At 33.6% G+C, this 19,001-nt stretch overlaps 1 protein-coding gene across 4 annotated transcripts in view; it reads left to right on the forward strand.

The window, feature by feature from the left end:
* LOC139497239 (uncharacterized) overlaps positions 1-19,001 on the forward strand; it is a 167,197-nt gene that overhangs the window by 27,519 nt on the left and 120,677 nt on the right. For all 4 annotated transcript variants that reach the window (XM_071285368.1, XM_071285370.1, XM_071285371.1 and 1 more), the window contains one exon: positions 1,288-1,339. In XM_071285368.1, coding sequence (XP_071141469.1) covers positions 1,288-1,339 — 52 coding nt within the window. The remainder of the gene's footprint in view (positions 1-1,287; positions 1,340-19,001) is intronic.

Genomic DNA, 19,001 nt, shown 5'->3' on the forward strand with positions numbered 1-19,001 from the left:
TTATCTCTTCTTTCATTTACAATTTTATGCATCAGCATGGATTTAAGGTCTTTCGATCCAGGTTTCTGTTCTGTTTCTTGCTTTTGTGCCGTTTTTTTGGCACACAGAACAGTAGTATCCTTCCTCTGTGACTATAAGTCATTTTGAAGTCTTGCTCATATTTGTCTTCACTTGCGTGTCTTTTCCGTTGTTTGGTTGATTTTTGTTCAATTTCCTTAACTTCAACATTACTATCAATTTTATTTAACTTATTTGGTCTAGTATTTTCTTTATCATCATCGTCATCTTCCTTTCTTTCCCCCGATTGATTAATGAAAACATTGAAATTTGACGATTGGACGCCATCTTTGTCAATGAAAACAAGGCGGGATTAGTATTCAAATTTTAACGGTACGGAACCGAAAAAAATCCGGATTTTGAAAAAAAAGCCGACCACCTCCTAAAATCGAAAGGTGGTCGGACCGTACAATTGTATGCAACACAAGTATTATGAGTACAGAATAAAATTTAAACTCAGTGTTGAAAGTAATTATGATGTAAAACATGAACTTAACCAAAAAGTAGTTGTTGTTTAATGACTAAATTGAGGGTATTGGGACAGTTACAGAAGGTGTTTGCTGTTTGTCAACAAAAACAACAGCCATGGGTAAATATAAGGGCTTGTTATAATTAAAATGCGTGTTTGTCGACTTTTTGTTCTCAATATACGGTCATATTGTGTCAATTTCTTTAATCCAGTCATGTTTTTTTTGTACCAATTTGTTCTACAATTCTTGCGCTTTGGAAATCATTCAGTCCAAATTCCCTGACACAAAGTCATTGTACATAAATAAAGTAAAAAACACGGTTTTCGATTCACTTGTGACTACCGCGATTTGCGTTAAAGGACAAGGCGTTTTACTCGTAACTCGAATATTTCATGCCCTTCTCGTTATCAATCTCTATTCTCGGTAGATGATGTTGTCATCATAGAGCAGCAGAATATGTCGACTTAATCATTTTTGTTAGAAGAAATACAAAAACGAAATTTGAAACAGGAAGTTTTGAATGAAACGAAATTATCGATGGTTCCCGGTTACGGACATGAACAAAATCCGGAAATCATATTTTTGTTAAATAAAAAAAATCGGGGCGGGACGATTTCAGAGGGGCGGGCGGGGATGAAAATCTAGCAATTAATTTTAATTGGCCTATTATTTTTTGGGGGGTTTATATCTTAAAATTTTAATAGTTCTTCAAGGGACATGAGTGAAGATGTATTCACAGTGCATATTACTTATATTTTAGACTGTCATGTCAGAGAAATCTCCAGGTGTGACTGCTGGTCAAGGGATAGAAGGTAATTTTCTTTAACTTATTTTATTATTATATATATATTATTCATCACTATAATAGAGACAGAGCTCCAGATAAACATTTACTAATTAGGTTTTTTACTCCTCATTTTGTATTTAATCTCAAGTGAAAAAGTTTTTTCTTTTGCATCATCAGTTCAAGTTCACCCATCAGGCAAAGATTGAACTGGGTTTTTTCACTCCAATATTCCTGATTGTATTGGTTTTTTTTCATCATGGTTTTAAAATTGAGACATTAATTTACTCTGTTTGGGTAAAATTGATTCATTGTCATGTTTATGATGCATCAATATTATCATGATTATAGTCCGAATGTGTTAAAATAATTTAACATCGATTCATGGACAGTTTTATTTTTACCCAAGTTAGTGACATAAACCAAAATATTGTCCATGTAAACAGCAAAACAGTCACTATAAATATATAATCAATGTCATTTCACACAGAGTTATTGCTTTCTCTATGAGTGAATTGATAATACGGGAGACATTTCTCTACAATCCTCAGAATATGCAGGGATCTCCATGGCCTGTTTAACGATGGCGCCCCGCCATCGTTCCAATGTCTTGCGCCATCGTCAAATGACTCGCACCAATTTAAATTATCTTGCGCCATCGTTAAATTGTCTTCCGCCATTGTTCAAAACTTCATCGTTTTTTGTAGCACGACGCCATTTTATTTTATCATTTATAATCAAATGCATGTAATTGCATAACCCTTAGGCTTTTTATGTTATAATCCAATACAGTTCTAACGCCTGAGGGATATCCTGATTAAGATCGATAATCACTTGTACCTGAGCTTGTACAGGTAGATCAACAAACCAGACAGGAGAATACTATCTGAGGATAGACGATCCATTTGTCGAATTAATCAACTAAGTTTCAGCAAATGATTATGATAGTTTAGATTAAATAAATAAATTAATAATCCACAGTTACAAAGAAAACAGTTTAACAAGTCAAACACGTGCTTTATTTTGACTTACGCAATCAGCATCCCCCTTTTTTAAGAAGTACAAAATAAGACGCAAAACAGTAAATATTATTTCATCGCAAATAACTCGAGTACTGCTGTAACGATAATTTAGAATTACTTTAAAAGTTAAAAAGTAAAAACTTAAATATTTCCTGTAAAGAAATATCGTATCGTAATTCTGAATTCATTTCGTATATTACAATCAAATTGATACATCCGCGTTTCCGGTTTCTATTCAGACTCAAAAGATGCATGTTGCAAAGCATCAATTTGCCAGATAAAGTCATTAAAAACCTTTTCATTTGACAACGTTTGCTTTACAAATCTCTTTAACCTTTTACATAACCCGTACGCATCGTTTTGTTGTTGCTGCAAATCAGCCATACCCGTAATGGGTTCTAAATTTGACAGTGTCCATGAAAAATAAGCTCCACATCATATGATTTTAACCCCCATAACAAGTGCCAAAAATACAAGAAATCTACATGGGGACCTTCAGGACAGCTTTTGGTCATTCTCGACTAAGGGGGGACCATGAAGACTTGGCATTTGAATGGTTAAAAACGGCAATAAATGAAAATATTGATACTTCTAATTCTATAATGAAAATTCAAATAAATATAATTTAAATAAGTAAGGAATTAGCATGTTCACCATTCCTTGTATCATTGTTGAATGGAGGGATAAAATACTTTCGATCGCGCTACACTGTACAGCGTAGATACGGTTTGTAATGGTGAAAGTTCCTCCATCGTTCAGTTTTCATCCATGGAGATCCCTGAATATGTGTCAGTTTTGTGATAATTTAATAAACTAAGTCTTTGGCACAAGATGTGCTTTTTCTACCTTTTCTATTCCTTGTTATAAAAAGAAATTTTATGAACTGGTGACGATTGTTTATCGGGATACAAAATTTTAGTAAGGGACAAATGATTTTAAGATTCCGACAAGGAGCCAGTTCTGCCATTTGTGACTTATCAACCCTTATCGCTTCACTAAAAAATTATGTTAACGTAAGTGGGCGAGAATGCCCGAGTAGTTAAGATTGCTTTTTGATTGGTGTTTTATTTTAAGAAAGAAAATAGATTTATAAATTACGCAAAACTAATTCATTATTTAGGGTAAATGACGCACTTGACAGCAACTAATAGGGTTGGGAATGCATAGTTTTAATAAATAATTTGGTTTCCCTTTGAATGAATTGTGTTTTTAAACGCTAAGCAGGACAATTGAATTGGGTTTTCTATTGTTTTAATTTCGAATGAGGATGCTATAGTACATAGATATAGGAAGATGTGGCGTGAGTGCCAATGAGACAACTCTTCATCCAAATAACAATTTATAAAACATGTAAAAGTAAACCATAACTTGTATGTTTATCTGCAATCACAAGCAATCTTCTATTTTACTAGAATTATTTTGCCAAGAAAAAGGTTTGCTATTGTATAGTTGACATACTGACATGATAGCTGTTAGAAACCAATAATTTATATCTTGCCTGTGACAAAAGTCCTGGATGTGAGATATAAGGATCACTGCAGTCCAATCATGTCATGGATCAGTGATCAAGGTTATGTTTTCCTTGTCAAGTCAGTTTCTCATATATATACTATAAACAGTAGGTCACCTAACTATATTTGATGTATAGAATTATTGTAAGATGAACATGTCTGTCTTGCAGCATTCATCTGACCTTGATCTCATCTTCATGGTTCGTTGGTCAATGTTGAAGTTTTCTTTTAGTCGGTTCTTGGATCCTGTAAGCAATAGGTCAACTATATTTTGTGTACAGGATGCTGGTAAGGTGTACGAAGTCGTTCAATTAACATTATATTACGCTGCCAAAATCATGACTAAACGGATGTAGTGACCAACTTAGGACTTTTAAGCACATGACAAGAAACGCCTATAATCAGCACATGTTATTTCATTGGTTTGATTTCTACTGTCTTAACAGTCTGTTGACAAACATCCAGTGTCACCTTGGTTATTGTTCATTGTATCTACATGTCAATCACCATAAGTATTTACGACAACAATTTCAAATTGACAACTGGACACAATTTCAATTAATGTAAACCTATTGATGTAAAATCAATACAAACTAAACTTAATATAACTAATTAAACGAAGGCACAATAATTTATTTACAAACCAATGCAAAAAAATCACAATTCTTTATAATCAGATGGGTATATGAAGTGTAAAATCTGCTATCAATTCATTTACAAATCAATAAACATATGGCAGCGTAATATAACGTAAATTGACAGAATTTCGCCCATCCTATCGGATTTCAGGTTTTTTATGTTCAGATTAGGCAATTTTTTCCCCATGTTCTCTGAAAAGAACATTTTTATTATATTAAAAGTACACTTTATTTCTATTTCATTATAAAATAGAGAAAATTCTGATTCCAGTGATATCTAGTTTTATACAAGTATCTTTATTGACCATTCCACCACTAAGGATCACTTATGCATTGTCCCTAAAAATATGACGTCATAGAAAAAACAACTGTTGATTGCACCCTTTGTCAAATGTTTAATGACAATCCAAATTCAGAGCTGTATCAAGCTTGACTCAACTGTTCAGGGTTTGACCTTTGCAGTTGTATCAAGCTGCGTCATGTGGAGCATTTATTTAATATAGAAAATATCATAAATTACCAATTCAGTTAGCATTATGTTCCAGTACAATGATTTTTTTTAACTGATAGGGGACTATGTATTGCCATGCAATACTCTCAAGATGTTTGTTCTAATTTATTTGCCCGTCATAGTCGATATGTTATATGGTACACCCTTGTCCGTCTTTCTGCTCGCCCATATGCCTCCTTGTCTGTCTGGAGAATGCTGTAATAAAATATAATGAAATATTTATGCAATATTTGATTCGTTGGAATAAATCTTTACTTTGATTTTCAAAAATGTGTTTGTCTGCTGTTCCATAGTTACTGTACGTCAGATGTATGTCCGTTTTTTCTCATGTTGTGCACTTACTCAAGTACACTTGGTTTGATTTATTTGAGACTAGTCTAGGGATTGATAAAAGTAGGCTCCCTTGTTATCATTTATCTCGATATTGACGACTTCAAGTCTAAACCTCCTGATTGCACTTGTGCTAGTTCCCAATTCACATATAATCCTGCTGGCCACGTTATTACCGGTGACCTTAACATTGTTAATAACACTTCTCTACGAAACTTGTTATCGAAAGGTCCGAAATATCGTGAGCCTAAATCCATCAATTGGAAACACAACTTTAAAATTTTGATGGATTCAGTCGAGGATTATGCCAGGCAGTGGGCTAAGCGCGAGAAGGAAGACGTAGACACTCTATCCGAATGGATTAAGGCAGTGAGGTCGTTAATACAAATCAGAATTAAGAAACTGAATGGGTCCATCAATGCCCATGCTACGTCCATCTTCAAAGATCCAAATGTTGCTAAACACCTATCTGACCTCCATGATGAATATGTTGTTGTCCCCGCAGACAAAGCCCCAAATAACATCGTTTTTATCTGTAAAAGTCATTACATTAATTGCTTGATAAACGAATTAGGTATAGACAATTCACTTGGAAACCCAACATATACCCTCACGACACTTACCAAAGAGGAAATCCTGGATAATCATAGGTCTGTTCTTTGTTCCTTTGGTATTTCAACCAAAGATGAAGAACTGGATCTTCCATCACTGTATTGGATACCTAAACTACATAAGTGTCCTTACAAACAACGGTATATTGCTGGGTCTTCCAAGTGCTCCACGAAACCCCTTTCTAAATTATTAACATCCATTTAATCAGCAATCAAAGACGGGCTTCAAAGTTATTGTGAAACTGCCTATTCTAGAGGTGGCGTGAATCAGATGTGGATACTTAAAAATTCCAAAGATCTTTTAGAGTACATACAATCTAACTCTCTTTCATCTTGTAACAGTATTAAAACATTTGACTTTTCTACTCTTTACACAAGTATTCCACATTCCAAACTAAAAGACAAATTAAAAGAGTTGGTATTACTTTGCTTCATAAAAAAGAATGGCCAACGTAGATACAAGTATCTTGTCTTAGGGAGGGATAAATCATACTTTGTAAAGAACCATTCTGATTCAAACAAAAAATTCTCTGAAACCGATATTATCAAGATGCTTGATTTCTTGATTGACAACATATTTGTAACGTTCGGAGGACGTGTTTTTCAACAGACTGTCAGCATCCCAATGGGAACAAACTGTGCCCCTCTACTCGCTGACTTGTTTCTTTATTATTATGAGGCTGACTTCATGCAGGAACTTCTTAGGAAGAAAGATAAGAAGTTAGCAATATCCTTTAACTCTACTTTCCGCTATATAGATGACGTTCTTTCACTAAACAATTCAAAATTTGGTGACTATGTGGATCGCATCTATCCCATCGAATTGGAGATAAAGGATACTACAGATACAGTTAAGTCGGCTTCATATCTTGACTTACATCTAGAAATTGACAATGAGGGTCGGTTGAAGACAAAACTTTACGACAAAAGAGATGATTTCAGCTTTCCAATTGTGAACTTTCCATTTCTAGGTAGCAACATTCCAGCAGCACCTGCATACGGGGTATATATCTCCCAATTGATACGATATTCCCGTGCTTGCATTTCCTATCATGATTTTCTTGATAGAGGGTTACTGCTCATAAGGAAGCTATTAAACCAAGAGTTCCAAATGGTGAAGTTGAAATCATCCCTTCGTAAATTTTACGGACGCCATCACGAGTTGGTTGACCGTTATGGAATAACCGTTTCACAAATGATATCAAATATGTTCCTTACGTCGTAACTACAATCCCCTTCCCTTTCATGAATTTGACCTACCGAATTAGACTATTTACCGGATTTGTAATCACATAAGCAACACGACGGGTGCCGCATGTGGAGCAGGATCTGCTTACCCTTCCGGAGCACCTGAGATCACCCCTAGTTTTTGGTGGGGTTCGTGTTGTTTATTCTTTAGTTTTCTATGTTGTGTCATGTGTACTATTGTTTTTCTGTTTGTCTTTTTCATTTTTAGCCATGGCGTTGTCAGTTTGTTTTAGATTTACGAGTTTGACTGTCCCTTTGGTGTCTTTCGTCCCTCTTTTTTTATGGTGACTTGAGTTACACCGATATCACTCAGATTACAATTCTACCTTGACAGGTAAGTTTGTATTTAGCCTATAAAATACTTATTTAGCCTTGAGAATTGAAAGGTCAGTTTATCCCATTCATACAATACAAGTTTACCTATAAGGGTCAGAATGGGGTTTACAGAATAGAGAATACATGTAATAGCTACAAAAATAGAGAATAGAGAAAATGAACAACAAAATAAAGAATAGAGAATAATTTAATGGGGTGCAAAAGCATAAAGAATAACTGTGCAAAATAAAAAGGTTACTTAGGTAACTGTAATGCAATACTGATAATATAATGATCAATGTACATAATTGATAAATAATCCTGTAACACAAAGACTAAATAGTAATATCATTTTCATGAGAATTTTACAGAATGAGAGTTATTTTTAGCTCACCGGGCCCGAAGGGTCAAGTGAGCTTTTCCCATCACTTGGCGTCCGGCGTCCGTTGTCCGGCGTCGTCGTCCGTCGTCGTCGTCCTGCGTTAACTTTTACAAAAATCTTCTCCTCTGAAACTACTTGGCCAAATTAAACCAAACTAGGCCACAATCATCATTTGGGTATCTAGTTTAAAAAATTTGTCCGGTGACCCGGCCAATTAACCAAGATGGCCGCCACGGCTAAAAATAGAACATAGGGGTAAAATGCAGTTTTTGGCTTATAACTTAAAAACAAAAGCATTTAGAGCAAATCTGACATGGTTAAATTGTTTATCAGGTCAAGATCTATCTACCCTGAAATGTTCAGATGAATCTGACAACCTGTTGTTTTGTTGCTGCCCCTGAATTGGTAATTTTAAGGAAATTTTGCTGTTTTTGGTCATTATCTTGTATATTATTATAGATAAAGATAAACTGTAAACAGCCATTATGTTCAGCAAAGAAAGATTTACAAATAAGTCAACATGACTGAAATGGTCAGTTGACCCCTTTAGGAGTTATTGCCCTTTATAGTCAATTTTTAATCATTTTTCATAAATCTTAGTAATTTTTTACAAAAATCTTTTCCTCTGAAACTACTGGGCCAAATTAATCCAAACTTATCCACAATCATCTTTGGGGTATCTATTTTAGAAAATGTGTCTGATGACTCGGCCATCCAACCAAGATGGCCGCCATGGCTAAAAATAGAACATAGGGGTAAAATGCAGTTTTTGGCTTATAACTCAAAAACCAAAGCTTTTAGAGCAAATCTGACAGTGGTTAAATTGTTTATCAGGTCAAGATCTATCTGCCCCGAAATTTTCAGATGAATCGGACAACCCGTTGTTGGGTTGCTGCCCCTGAATTGGTAATTTTAAGGAAATTTTGCTGTTTTTGGTTATTGTCTTGAATATTATTATAGATAGAGATAAACTGTAAACAGCAATAATGTTCAGCAAAGTAAGATTTACAAATAAGTCAACATGACCGAAATGGTCAATTGACCTCCTAAGGAGTTATTGTCCTTTATAGTCAATTTTCAACAATTTTTATAAAATTTGTAAATTTTTACTAACATTTTCCACTGAAACTACTGGGCCAAGTTCATAAGTAAGATGTTCAAACACATCACCATCACCAAAATACAATTTTGTCATGAATCCATCTGCTTCCTTTGTTTAATAGTCACATAGACCAAGGTGAGCGACACAGGCTCTTTAGAGCCTCTAGTTTATAAAGGCTATTAAAAGAAAAATGTCCTAAAAATTTAAAGAATACAGGTATTAAAAAAAAACCATGCAGGTCCTCGTGTCATTTACATTGTCAAAATATAGGACACATCTAGTCAAACTGGTTTTAAACTAGACATCTAGTCAGCAGGGATGATTCCACTATATAGTTTAGGGCCGCCCAGCGGCCCTTAAATTTGCCAGCGGCCCCAAAAAAATATTTGTGAATATAAATTCCTAATTCATGAAAATAAAATAAAAATCTGTTTTCCAGAAAAGTTTAGGACTTTATTCGTTATAGGTTGAAAAATATAGGCAAAGTATAGATGTTTACAGTGTCCTATATTTTGACTTTAGTGGAAGATTTGATTCTGTCATAGATATCTATGATTATGTCAACATTTGGTAACAATTTTAGCAGCTAGATTCAATTGATTAAAATGTTATTGGATTATTTGATCTCGTAAAAGGTTAATCAAAAACATGTTTGTCAAAATTGTTGTGAAAGCAGACCTCGGCTAAGAGCAAATTCAAATTTTGATATAATATTGATGAATCCATTTTAATGGGTGCCGATCTCGTAAAAGCAGATCGCCCAGAAGAGCTGCATGGTTATATAATTTGATGAAAATACCAGTAAATTATTTTATATTTGGCTCTATTTCATCAAAAGATAAAAGTTTGAGCATTTTGAATAATAATGTTGATGATTAGACCATTCATGAAATATGATATGTCACCATTTAATATGGAACTTTTTCAAAAGTTATGAAAATTATCCTTTCTTCTTCTTTAGAATACCATCAACTTTTTGGGAATTACTTTCCGGCGCATGCATAAATAGTTTTAAGTTAATTTCAAATATTCTTTTATTTATTTATGAAATTTACAATTTTCTAAATAATTTTAAAGTTCACTGGTCAATTGCTTTAAATATCTTATTTATTAAGTATATAAACTTTTGTAATTGTCTTTCTGAATACAACAATCATTGACAATGGACCAGTTCAATTTGAAATCCATTTTAATCAAGGTAAACTTATAAAGATGACCTGTTGAAAAAAAAACAAATGGATGATTTTTTCTCCATTGGTTTATATGGCAAGCCATTTTGCTATTTAATTAAATTTCAAGATATCTTATACACTTTATAAGATATCTTGTATAGTTTATATGATATTATATGAAATATCTTACAGATTATATAAGATATCTTATAAAGTTTTTGAAATTTACAATTTTTAAAATAATTTCATAAAATATAAGAGATATCTTATAAACTAAATGAGATATCTTATTAACTATATAAGATATTTTATAAACTAAATGTATTGTTTATAAGATATCTTATATGAAAGATATTCATAAGATATATAAATAACTATAGGAGATATATTTAACAGTATATGAGATATCTACGGAAGCCTGGAGCTGCCTTGTGTAATTGTTTATAACTAAACCATATTTGATAATTATTGCGATAATGTTTTGTATATTGCAAAATGACGCCTTATTTATCACAATAATTCGCTGTATCTAACAACAAGGCACTTTATTTAGCGCAATGATTTGTTAAATTTAACACTAAGAAGACTTAATTATCGCAATATTTGCTATATATATACCACAAGTCGCCTTATTTATGGCAATATTTCGTTATATCTAACAACAAGACGTCTTTGTTATTGCGATGATTTTATTGTGTAAAAACAGTACCACTTATTTAACGCGATTTACAATTTTTTTCGCTTTAAATTTCGGAAGTTAAAGATAAGTCATCATAATTATTGCGATAGCACATTTCAATTTACATATGTAGCGTGAGCAGAGCCATTCAACGGCCATTTTCGTTATGATCAACACCCGATCAACCAGACCATTTTCTCCCGTATGAATCATTTGTTTAATAATTTCTTCATTTGACTAGAGAAGACTAAGTGGACCTACATTCAAAGAAAGCTACCCCTCATTCTGAACAATGCTTTTGGTAAGTAAATATTTCATTGTATCAACATAATAGCTACTGTTTGTTCTTTTTATACCACCCACTTGAAACGTGGGGGTCATGATATAGTAATCGTTACCCCCGTCCGTCTTTCCGTCCGTTATGGAAGTCATGCAGGAGGTACTAATCTTTTATCTGCAACTCCGAGATCATCCTTGTCCATTGAACAAAACTTAATAAAACTTTCACAAATTCTTTATAATATAATGCCTCTGTGCTCCTTTTATTTCATATATTGATTGAAATTTATATTTTTTGGGGTTTGCCATAGCAAAACATGGACTTTGCCATCCCTTATCAACGGGTATTCATTTCTTATTCGCAACTGCAAGATCAACCTAAACTACTGAACAAAACGGACGGACAGACGACAATTATATACCATAATAGGTCCGTCAAAATTTTGACAGGCGTATAAAAAACAGTTCAACTACTTTTACAAGGCGAAAAGGAAAATAGAATCGTGAAGCCAGTAAACAATTTTTATTTTAATCTGAACATGCAAATTGAATATTATGTTATGTATTTTACATTTACATATTCACAGAACAACACCATCTATTATGAGAGTCCGAGAAACTATAATAGTGGACAGTTTTCCTACTTATTTCACGTGTTTCCGAGTCATAGTAAACTCGAAGTAGCCTACAATGCATTGTAGTTCATTGAGTCGATTGGTCAGTACTTTAAGGCCATATTTTTGGAAGTTACTACATTTTACTATGCAAAATATTTTCACGTCAGAAAATCTAGAGTTCCCGACCTGTTTATAACAGGCATAATTATATATGGTTAATCATATCAAATCATATACAATTTTACATGTGTCATCAAAAAATAATTTTGAGTAGTGCATGCTTTCTGATCCAAAGGGAAATAGATTAAATAAATTGTTTGGTTCCGATTCAGCCTGAAAGGAAGAAAGGAAAATAATCAACTTTAGTTTTTACACCTTGCATGCATATCAAAATGAGCAAAAATACAGTTTCTTTATATTTGAACTACTAAGAGCATGAATTATTTGAAATAGATTTGTACTGCTCATGACTTTCCGTGGTTTAATTTAAAATGTTTTAAATTATTACTTTTATGTCAAAAAACCTACCACAGAGGAAGTTAGAAATAAGCAAAAATAAAAAGGGGCGGATGTTAGTCTGGTCAACAAGGTAACTGTGATTAAGAAACGGTTGAAAGTACAATCCAAATTTTCCACACAAACCTTTATTTAATCAACATTAACATCGTGATAGAATTTCAATATGATCTGTTTGGTAGAACAAAATTAACCTTAAGTCATTTGAATATTTCAACATTCATACACATAATCCAACATTAACCTCAAAATAAGACCTATAAAATTGGCATTGATGAAAAAAAAGTTTTTAGAAAGCTCGTACGAGTTCGCTAGCAACCCTTTGCGGGTTTTTAATTTGATAGGTGACTGTTTGTTAGATATTTGTTTGTTTTGAGATTGTGACACAAGTATGACTGCTATACCAATATTGTGACTATTTGACTTATTATGTCTGTTTTGTTCATACATGTACATCGTTTTATATATAATGGAATTTGATACGACTGTCATACAAGTGAGAGGTTTAGCGCTATAAAACCAGGTTCAATCCTACATTTTCTTCATTTGAAAATGCCTGTACCAAGTCAGGAATATGGCAGTCGTTGTCCATCCGTTTGATGTGTTTTTTCATTTGACTTTGCCATTTGATAAGGGACTTTCCGTCTTGAATTTTCATCGGAGTTCAGTATTTTAGTTCCATTTGATAGGATAACGTCATTAATTTTCATGGCATCAATTGACAAATGATGTTGTGATAATGTACACACAAGTGCATACGATGCATGGCAGATTTTAAATTGATGATTTGAGTTTTCTCTCAGTTTCATAAGAATGAAGATAACAATATTTATTTTAAGCTCCACGGCATCAATTGGTGATTTGAAGATCGCAAATACCCGTTTACTGGCTCTGCCAGCGCGTTGCCAGTAAAGTTAATTTGCGATCATCCAATCACCAATTGCTGCCGTCGCAGCTTAAAATGCAATACAGTTATCTACTGATAAATATCTTTGCATACATTCATTTTGATCCAATCTTTTAGGCTATCTGAACATCTTCCCCAAGTTTACTATACATCGGATAAGACCATTTCAGTGGAACAAATGCAATAAAATAATAGTCTAATGTTGTACACTTTTATGTTTCAGATGGTACTTGCTCTTCTCCTGTTTTGCAAGGCCAGTGCTATTCCATATCCAGACATAGATGCATCATTAGACGAACTAGTTGTATACTATACAAGTTTTTCATTTACAACAAAAGAAGTACTCGGGTTTTTACTAAACATACATCATATAATGCTGAGCGAAAGATCATTTTATAGAATTAAAAAACGTTTGAGATTGCAAAAAAGAGGAGTTGAAAGTGCTATTGCTGATATTGTTACAAAAATTCTACAGTTAAGAAATGCAGGATATACCAATATAGGTTATCGATCTTTATGGAATGTACTTCGCTGCCTAGGCGTAAGAGCTTCACAACACACGGTTAGACTAGTTTTGAAAGCTATTGACGGAGACGGCGTTTTAATGAGACAAAGACATAGGCTTACAAGAAGACGATACACAAGTAACGGACCGAGCTTTTGCATCCACGTCGATGGATATGATAAGTTAAAGCCGTTTGGAATATCTGTCCATGGTGGAATCGACGGTTTTTCAAGAAAGATACTTTGGCTGAAAGCTACAAGTTCAAATAAAAATCCCCGTATAGTTGCAGGACATTTTCTTGAGTATTTGAAGACAAGCAAGAGGGTTCCAAGGGTAGTACGCATGGATGCAGGAACTGAAAATGTTATAGTTGAACGTATTCAAGTAGCTTTGAGATCATTTCATACTGATAGCATGGCAGGACATAGAAGTGTTTCAATAGGAAGATCAACGGCCAACCAAAAGATCGAAATGCTATGGAGTTTTCTGATGCGAAATTTCACAACATTTTGGAGGATTTTTTTTAAAGATATGGTAGATGAAGGTATACTTAACAATGCCGACCCTGTGCATCTTGAATGCATACGGTTTTGTTTCCTACCACTTATTCAGAGACATTTAGACATGTTTCTACAATCATGGAATTCACACAGAATAAGATCTCAAAGAAATGTTGAATGTCCACATGGTATACCTGACGTTATGTTCTACCAACCTTTTATTTACGATAAATATGACTGCTCTTATGAACTGCCGTGCGACATAGTTGTATTGGATTACTTAACTGATATATACACGGATGCTGTTCTACCTAGAGGCACTAAAGAAGAATTTAGACAATTAATAAATACTCTCACGTTTTTAGATATCGGAGAATTCGATGTCATTGAAACTCCAACACAGGCCAAAGAATTGTTCAACTTGTTATCAGGCGTAATATCACAACATTTGTTAAATCGATAGACATTTACAGATTTAACATTTGAGCTGCGTCGGATAGAAATCGACCTTATGCATGTTAAGGCAAATATGTACATGTTCAACACTCTGATTTATTTTTGGAGCATTCATTTACGAAAAACAATAAAATAAAAGATGAAGTTTTATCCATTTTGTAGCATTCGTTTACACATTCACCTTACAAACAGTTGCAGACCTTCCGTTGAAATCATTTTCAAACCTGAATAGGTTAACAGATACATTGATGTTGATTTGCATACGGTCGATTTCTATCCGACGCAGCTCATTTATTATTCATGATAATTATCTGTTATGTCACCATGTTGTCGAATATATGGACCCGAATATATACGCGCATAAGATGTTTGATCTGTTGATGCAAAGAACAACATTAGAGTGCATAATGTGTACATACTAATTTTCTTGTTTTTCGTTGATTATGCTTCTTTTATGTCAGAATCGATGTAAATATTGAAAGAAAATATTCTGTTGTATTTAGTATTATATAAATAGTAAAGAATAAATGCCTAGACTGTTTCTTTTAACAAGTATTTCCTATGCCCGAGTCATCATTAAATTGATAACAGTTCGACACATTTAAATATGCCATATTGGTCTATTCCTTCATGATGTAGCTGAGTATCATTCAGTCATTTTTCATATCTGTTACAAAAACCAAACACTTTTCCATAAAAATGACCATCGAGTTTAACGTGTCATACATTAACAAAATATTAAGTACAATCAAATCTTATTTGGCAATTGCTGTCAACTCAACCAATCCGTTTCATTCGTAATGAACTGGACAGAGTGTAGCTAAATTAAAGAGAAACACAATGTATGATATAGTATGTCTGTCGCTCACGTCACTGAGTATAAAAGGGGGCATGGTTTCACATAAACCACGATATTTGGAAGGTATATAACGTCACAGTACCCAAATTGCACCGAGTACCAAAACTGCACCTACTAGTATTCAACAAAAATACTGTGGAAATCTTACTTGTTTTCTTTGAGTCTAAACCCTTGGTATTTTTCGGGGTATTTATATGATTTGATACAATACACGTCATTTAACATTGCTGAACATATACAAAACCAGTAAAAATCAACAGATTTGTTTTTAACCGACCCTCATTGTAAATTAAAGATGTTAGTTATGATATAAGACAGACTTAATTGTGTATATGTTTTATCCATTTATTTCCTGATCGATGGGATCAATGCGTTCAACGTAACATAGTCACCAAACTTTGACTTATTAAGTGATATACAAATATCTGTATAGCTGCTTTTCATTCGTCTTTAGAAGCTAATGTAAACAGGTAAATGCATGAACAAGTCGAGAAGAAGAGAAACACGTTTGTTTCTCATTACAATGCCGATTGGTTACTAAAGTATTGAAAAACACATCTTTCGAACGTAACAAAAATTAAGAAACCTTTATAGCATCAATTTAAGATATATAATGTTCATTTGTGATTTGAGTGGGTTTTCATTTTTCTAAAGTACGATTTATCCCTCGTTAATTCAACGTCTTTGAATCTATGTTGTTTTATGTCTGTTGGTAGATCAGTGCAAGACCAATTATTCAAATGTTTCCTTAACATTGGAATGGTGAATATTCGTGTCAATTCTTTTATGCTACTGCACAATAAAACATACTTTGGTTGTATGTAGTCTAACAAATCGTTAGATTTGGCCATTTTCCACTTTCGATTCCAAGGTATCTAGGGCATGTTATTGTAGTTACACAGTAGATAAAAGCTGGTATAGAAATAACCTGGCAAATGAAATGCCTAGAGTCATATTACCTAATGTTGCTTTATTGTTACATAGATTTGTCTGTTTAAGCCGTTTTTACTCTTTATGTTTTTTCAACCTGCATATTACGTCTTCAAGCAGCCATCTATAGACTTATTAAAGAAAACATGTCATGTTTTACTAGGGAAACAAGTGTGGACACAGTTCAGAGTGGATAGATTGTTTAAATGTTTACCTATGTTTTCTGAGAAAAAGAGTTCTCTCCTTTATTCAGCATTAAACTGTTCTATGTTCAACTGTAGCAAAGCGACACTCTACCTTTGGCCTTTGTTAGTCTTGTATGATTTTTAATTTTAGTTTCTTGTGTATAATTTGGAGTTTAGTATGACGTCCATTATCACTGTACTTGTATACATATTTTTTAAGGGGCCAGCTGAAGGACGCCTACAGGTGTGGGAGTTTCTCGCTACATTGAAGACCAATTGATGGCCTTCGGCTGGTGTCTGCTCTATGGTCGGGTTGTTAACGCTTTGACACATTCCCCATTCCTTTCTCAATTTTACCTGTATCAAACACTAAAATGTATTAGTGTGTTTTTGTTTCTAATAGTAAGGCAGCAACCATTTGATTTTCTGGGAGGGGGGGCTATGGTTTTTTTTGGAAAAAAAAGTTTGTTTCCAGGTTTTGGTGAAAAAAATAATTTGTTTTGGACCCTGAGTAAAAAAAATTGTTTGTTTCACCCTCAACTGCCACTATATGTAATGCTAAAATTGAAAGAAAAAAATTGTCTTCGGTTTGTCGCTAAAAAAATAGATTGTTCTTCGCCGAAGGCGAAAAAAAAAGTTTGCACAGAAAAAAAAAACATAGCCCCCCCCCCCCCCCCCCCAGAAAATCAAATGGTTGCTGCCTAAGTTATACTGTTAAAGACTGTCACGTAGGAGACGCTAATTGCATGCATTACCAAATGATTCTTATAAAATAACTGAAATTAAATGCCAGTTAAAACAAAAAAAAGGAGGAGAGTAACACATTAGGTGCTTTTCAGAATGATATGGTTTAAATTTACGAGATGGTATCTGATAGTATCTGAGAACCTACATGCATGAACTATTTTTGGGAGAAATTTTATTTGCTTATACAGGAAGTGAATGAATTATGACCGGAGCGGGCCCCCACTTAGGCATTCAATTGGCCCCCATTCATGAAAATTTCTGGATCTGCCACTGAGCTTGTCAAATTTTTGTTTCACAAAAAAATATATTTGCATAATACTGGACTAAGCTTAAAGCAACGCAATTTACTAATACACTTACAGAAAGAACTCATGATCAATACAGTGATATACTGAGTACTGGAAATAAACGACATTCATGTACATTAGTTCTTCCTATTTAAACCACAACCTTGTTTTCGGTAGCACTCCACAGTTCGGTGTGTAGTTTCGCATTTTGATAACTTTTTAAAATATAAGAGCTAGTGTTCAATAAAATTCTTTTTTGAATAGCTGATGATTAAGATGATTAAAATAGCCTTCATAGTGAGCATCAAGAGTATATAATGTATGAAATGTGGCCTGTTTTCTGTATGACAGTCTGTCTTTGCATATCCAGACCAGGCAATGGTTTGTCAATTATTGTAATATATTTTTACAACTTTTTGTTGCACGAACTTTGTGATTAATTTTGCGACAAAAATGGGTCGAGAGACACCCATTTTTTAATTGATCATTGGGTAGATTATTGTCAACAGTTTCTGAAAAGGTATCACTCAAAGGCATTGAACTTCTAGTTTGATTCAAATTTTGGGGAATATGTGACATTTTCACCCTTCTTTTTGCAATATGTTACGTAAATAAATGCAAAATGTTCCCATGGATACACAAAACAGGAATTATATTTCACTCTTTTAACTTTTGAAAATCAAATCTATGAAAGATACATTTGAACATGTATAACACAAACAGTTAGGTTAATGTATTTGAAAAATATGAATAGAGGATGATGAAACATTTTGTGGTTCAATTTTAATTAATGTTTTTCTAACTGTACAGTGCTTCCTTGACATAAATGTAAAACTACGTACATCAGAAGTCCAGCAAAAGACACGCAATTATCATATTATATGTTCGTACTATGGATAAACATTCGATTCAAAGCAAGTAATTGTTCAACAGGAAAAATACTGGTCAACCCAATCGTAATGGGACTTGGTATGGTGACCTGTGTCCTTCTGCACGAAAACATTTCGGAGTATCAAGTTGAAATAAAGATCAGTGTTGCTTAATTTCAAAGCGGGTTTAAATCACATCACATCATGATCATGATTGTGTTTGCTGCCATACCGTATAGACTTGATTGTAAATAATAAACATATGAAAAGCAATAACTTTCCTTTGCATACCTTTAAAACTCAATCCTTGTCACTAAATAATTGTAAACATACATTTACTTTTACGTTTACCCTCCTCTTTTTCCCTTATACGATTTCAAAGTTGTAACACTTCATTGTTTTGGTCCCCCTTGAGAGTTTGACTGTGTCATTGGCAATCACACCACCTGTTCTACTTGTTTTTGTTATAGTAGACATTATCTAACAACCACATACATCATATACGGAATGCA

The sequence above is a fragment of the Mytilus edulis genome, chromosome 12 (assembly GCF_963676685.1).
Source record: "Mytilus edulis chromosome 12, xbMytEdul2.2, whole genome shotgun sequence".
In the NCBI taxonomy this organism is placed as follows: Eukaryota; Metazoa; Mollusca; class Bivalvia; order Mytilida; family Mytilidae; genus Mytilus; species Mytilus edulis.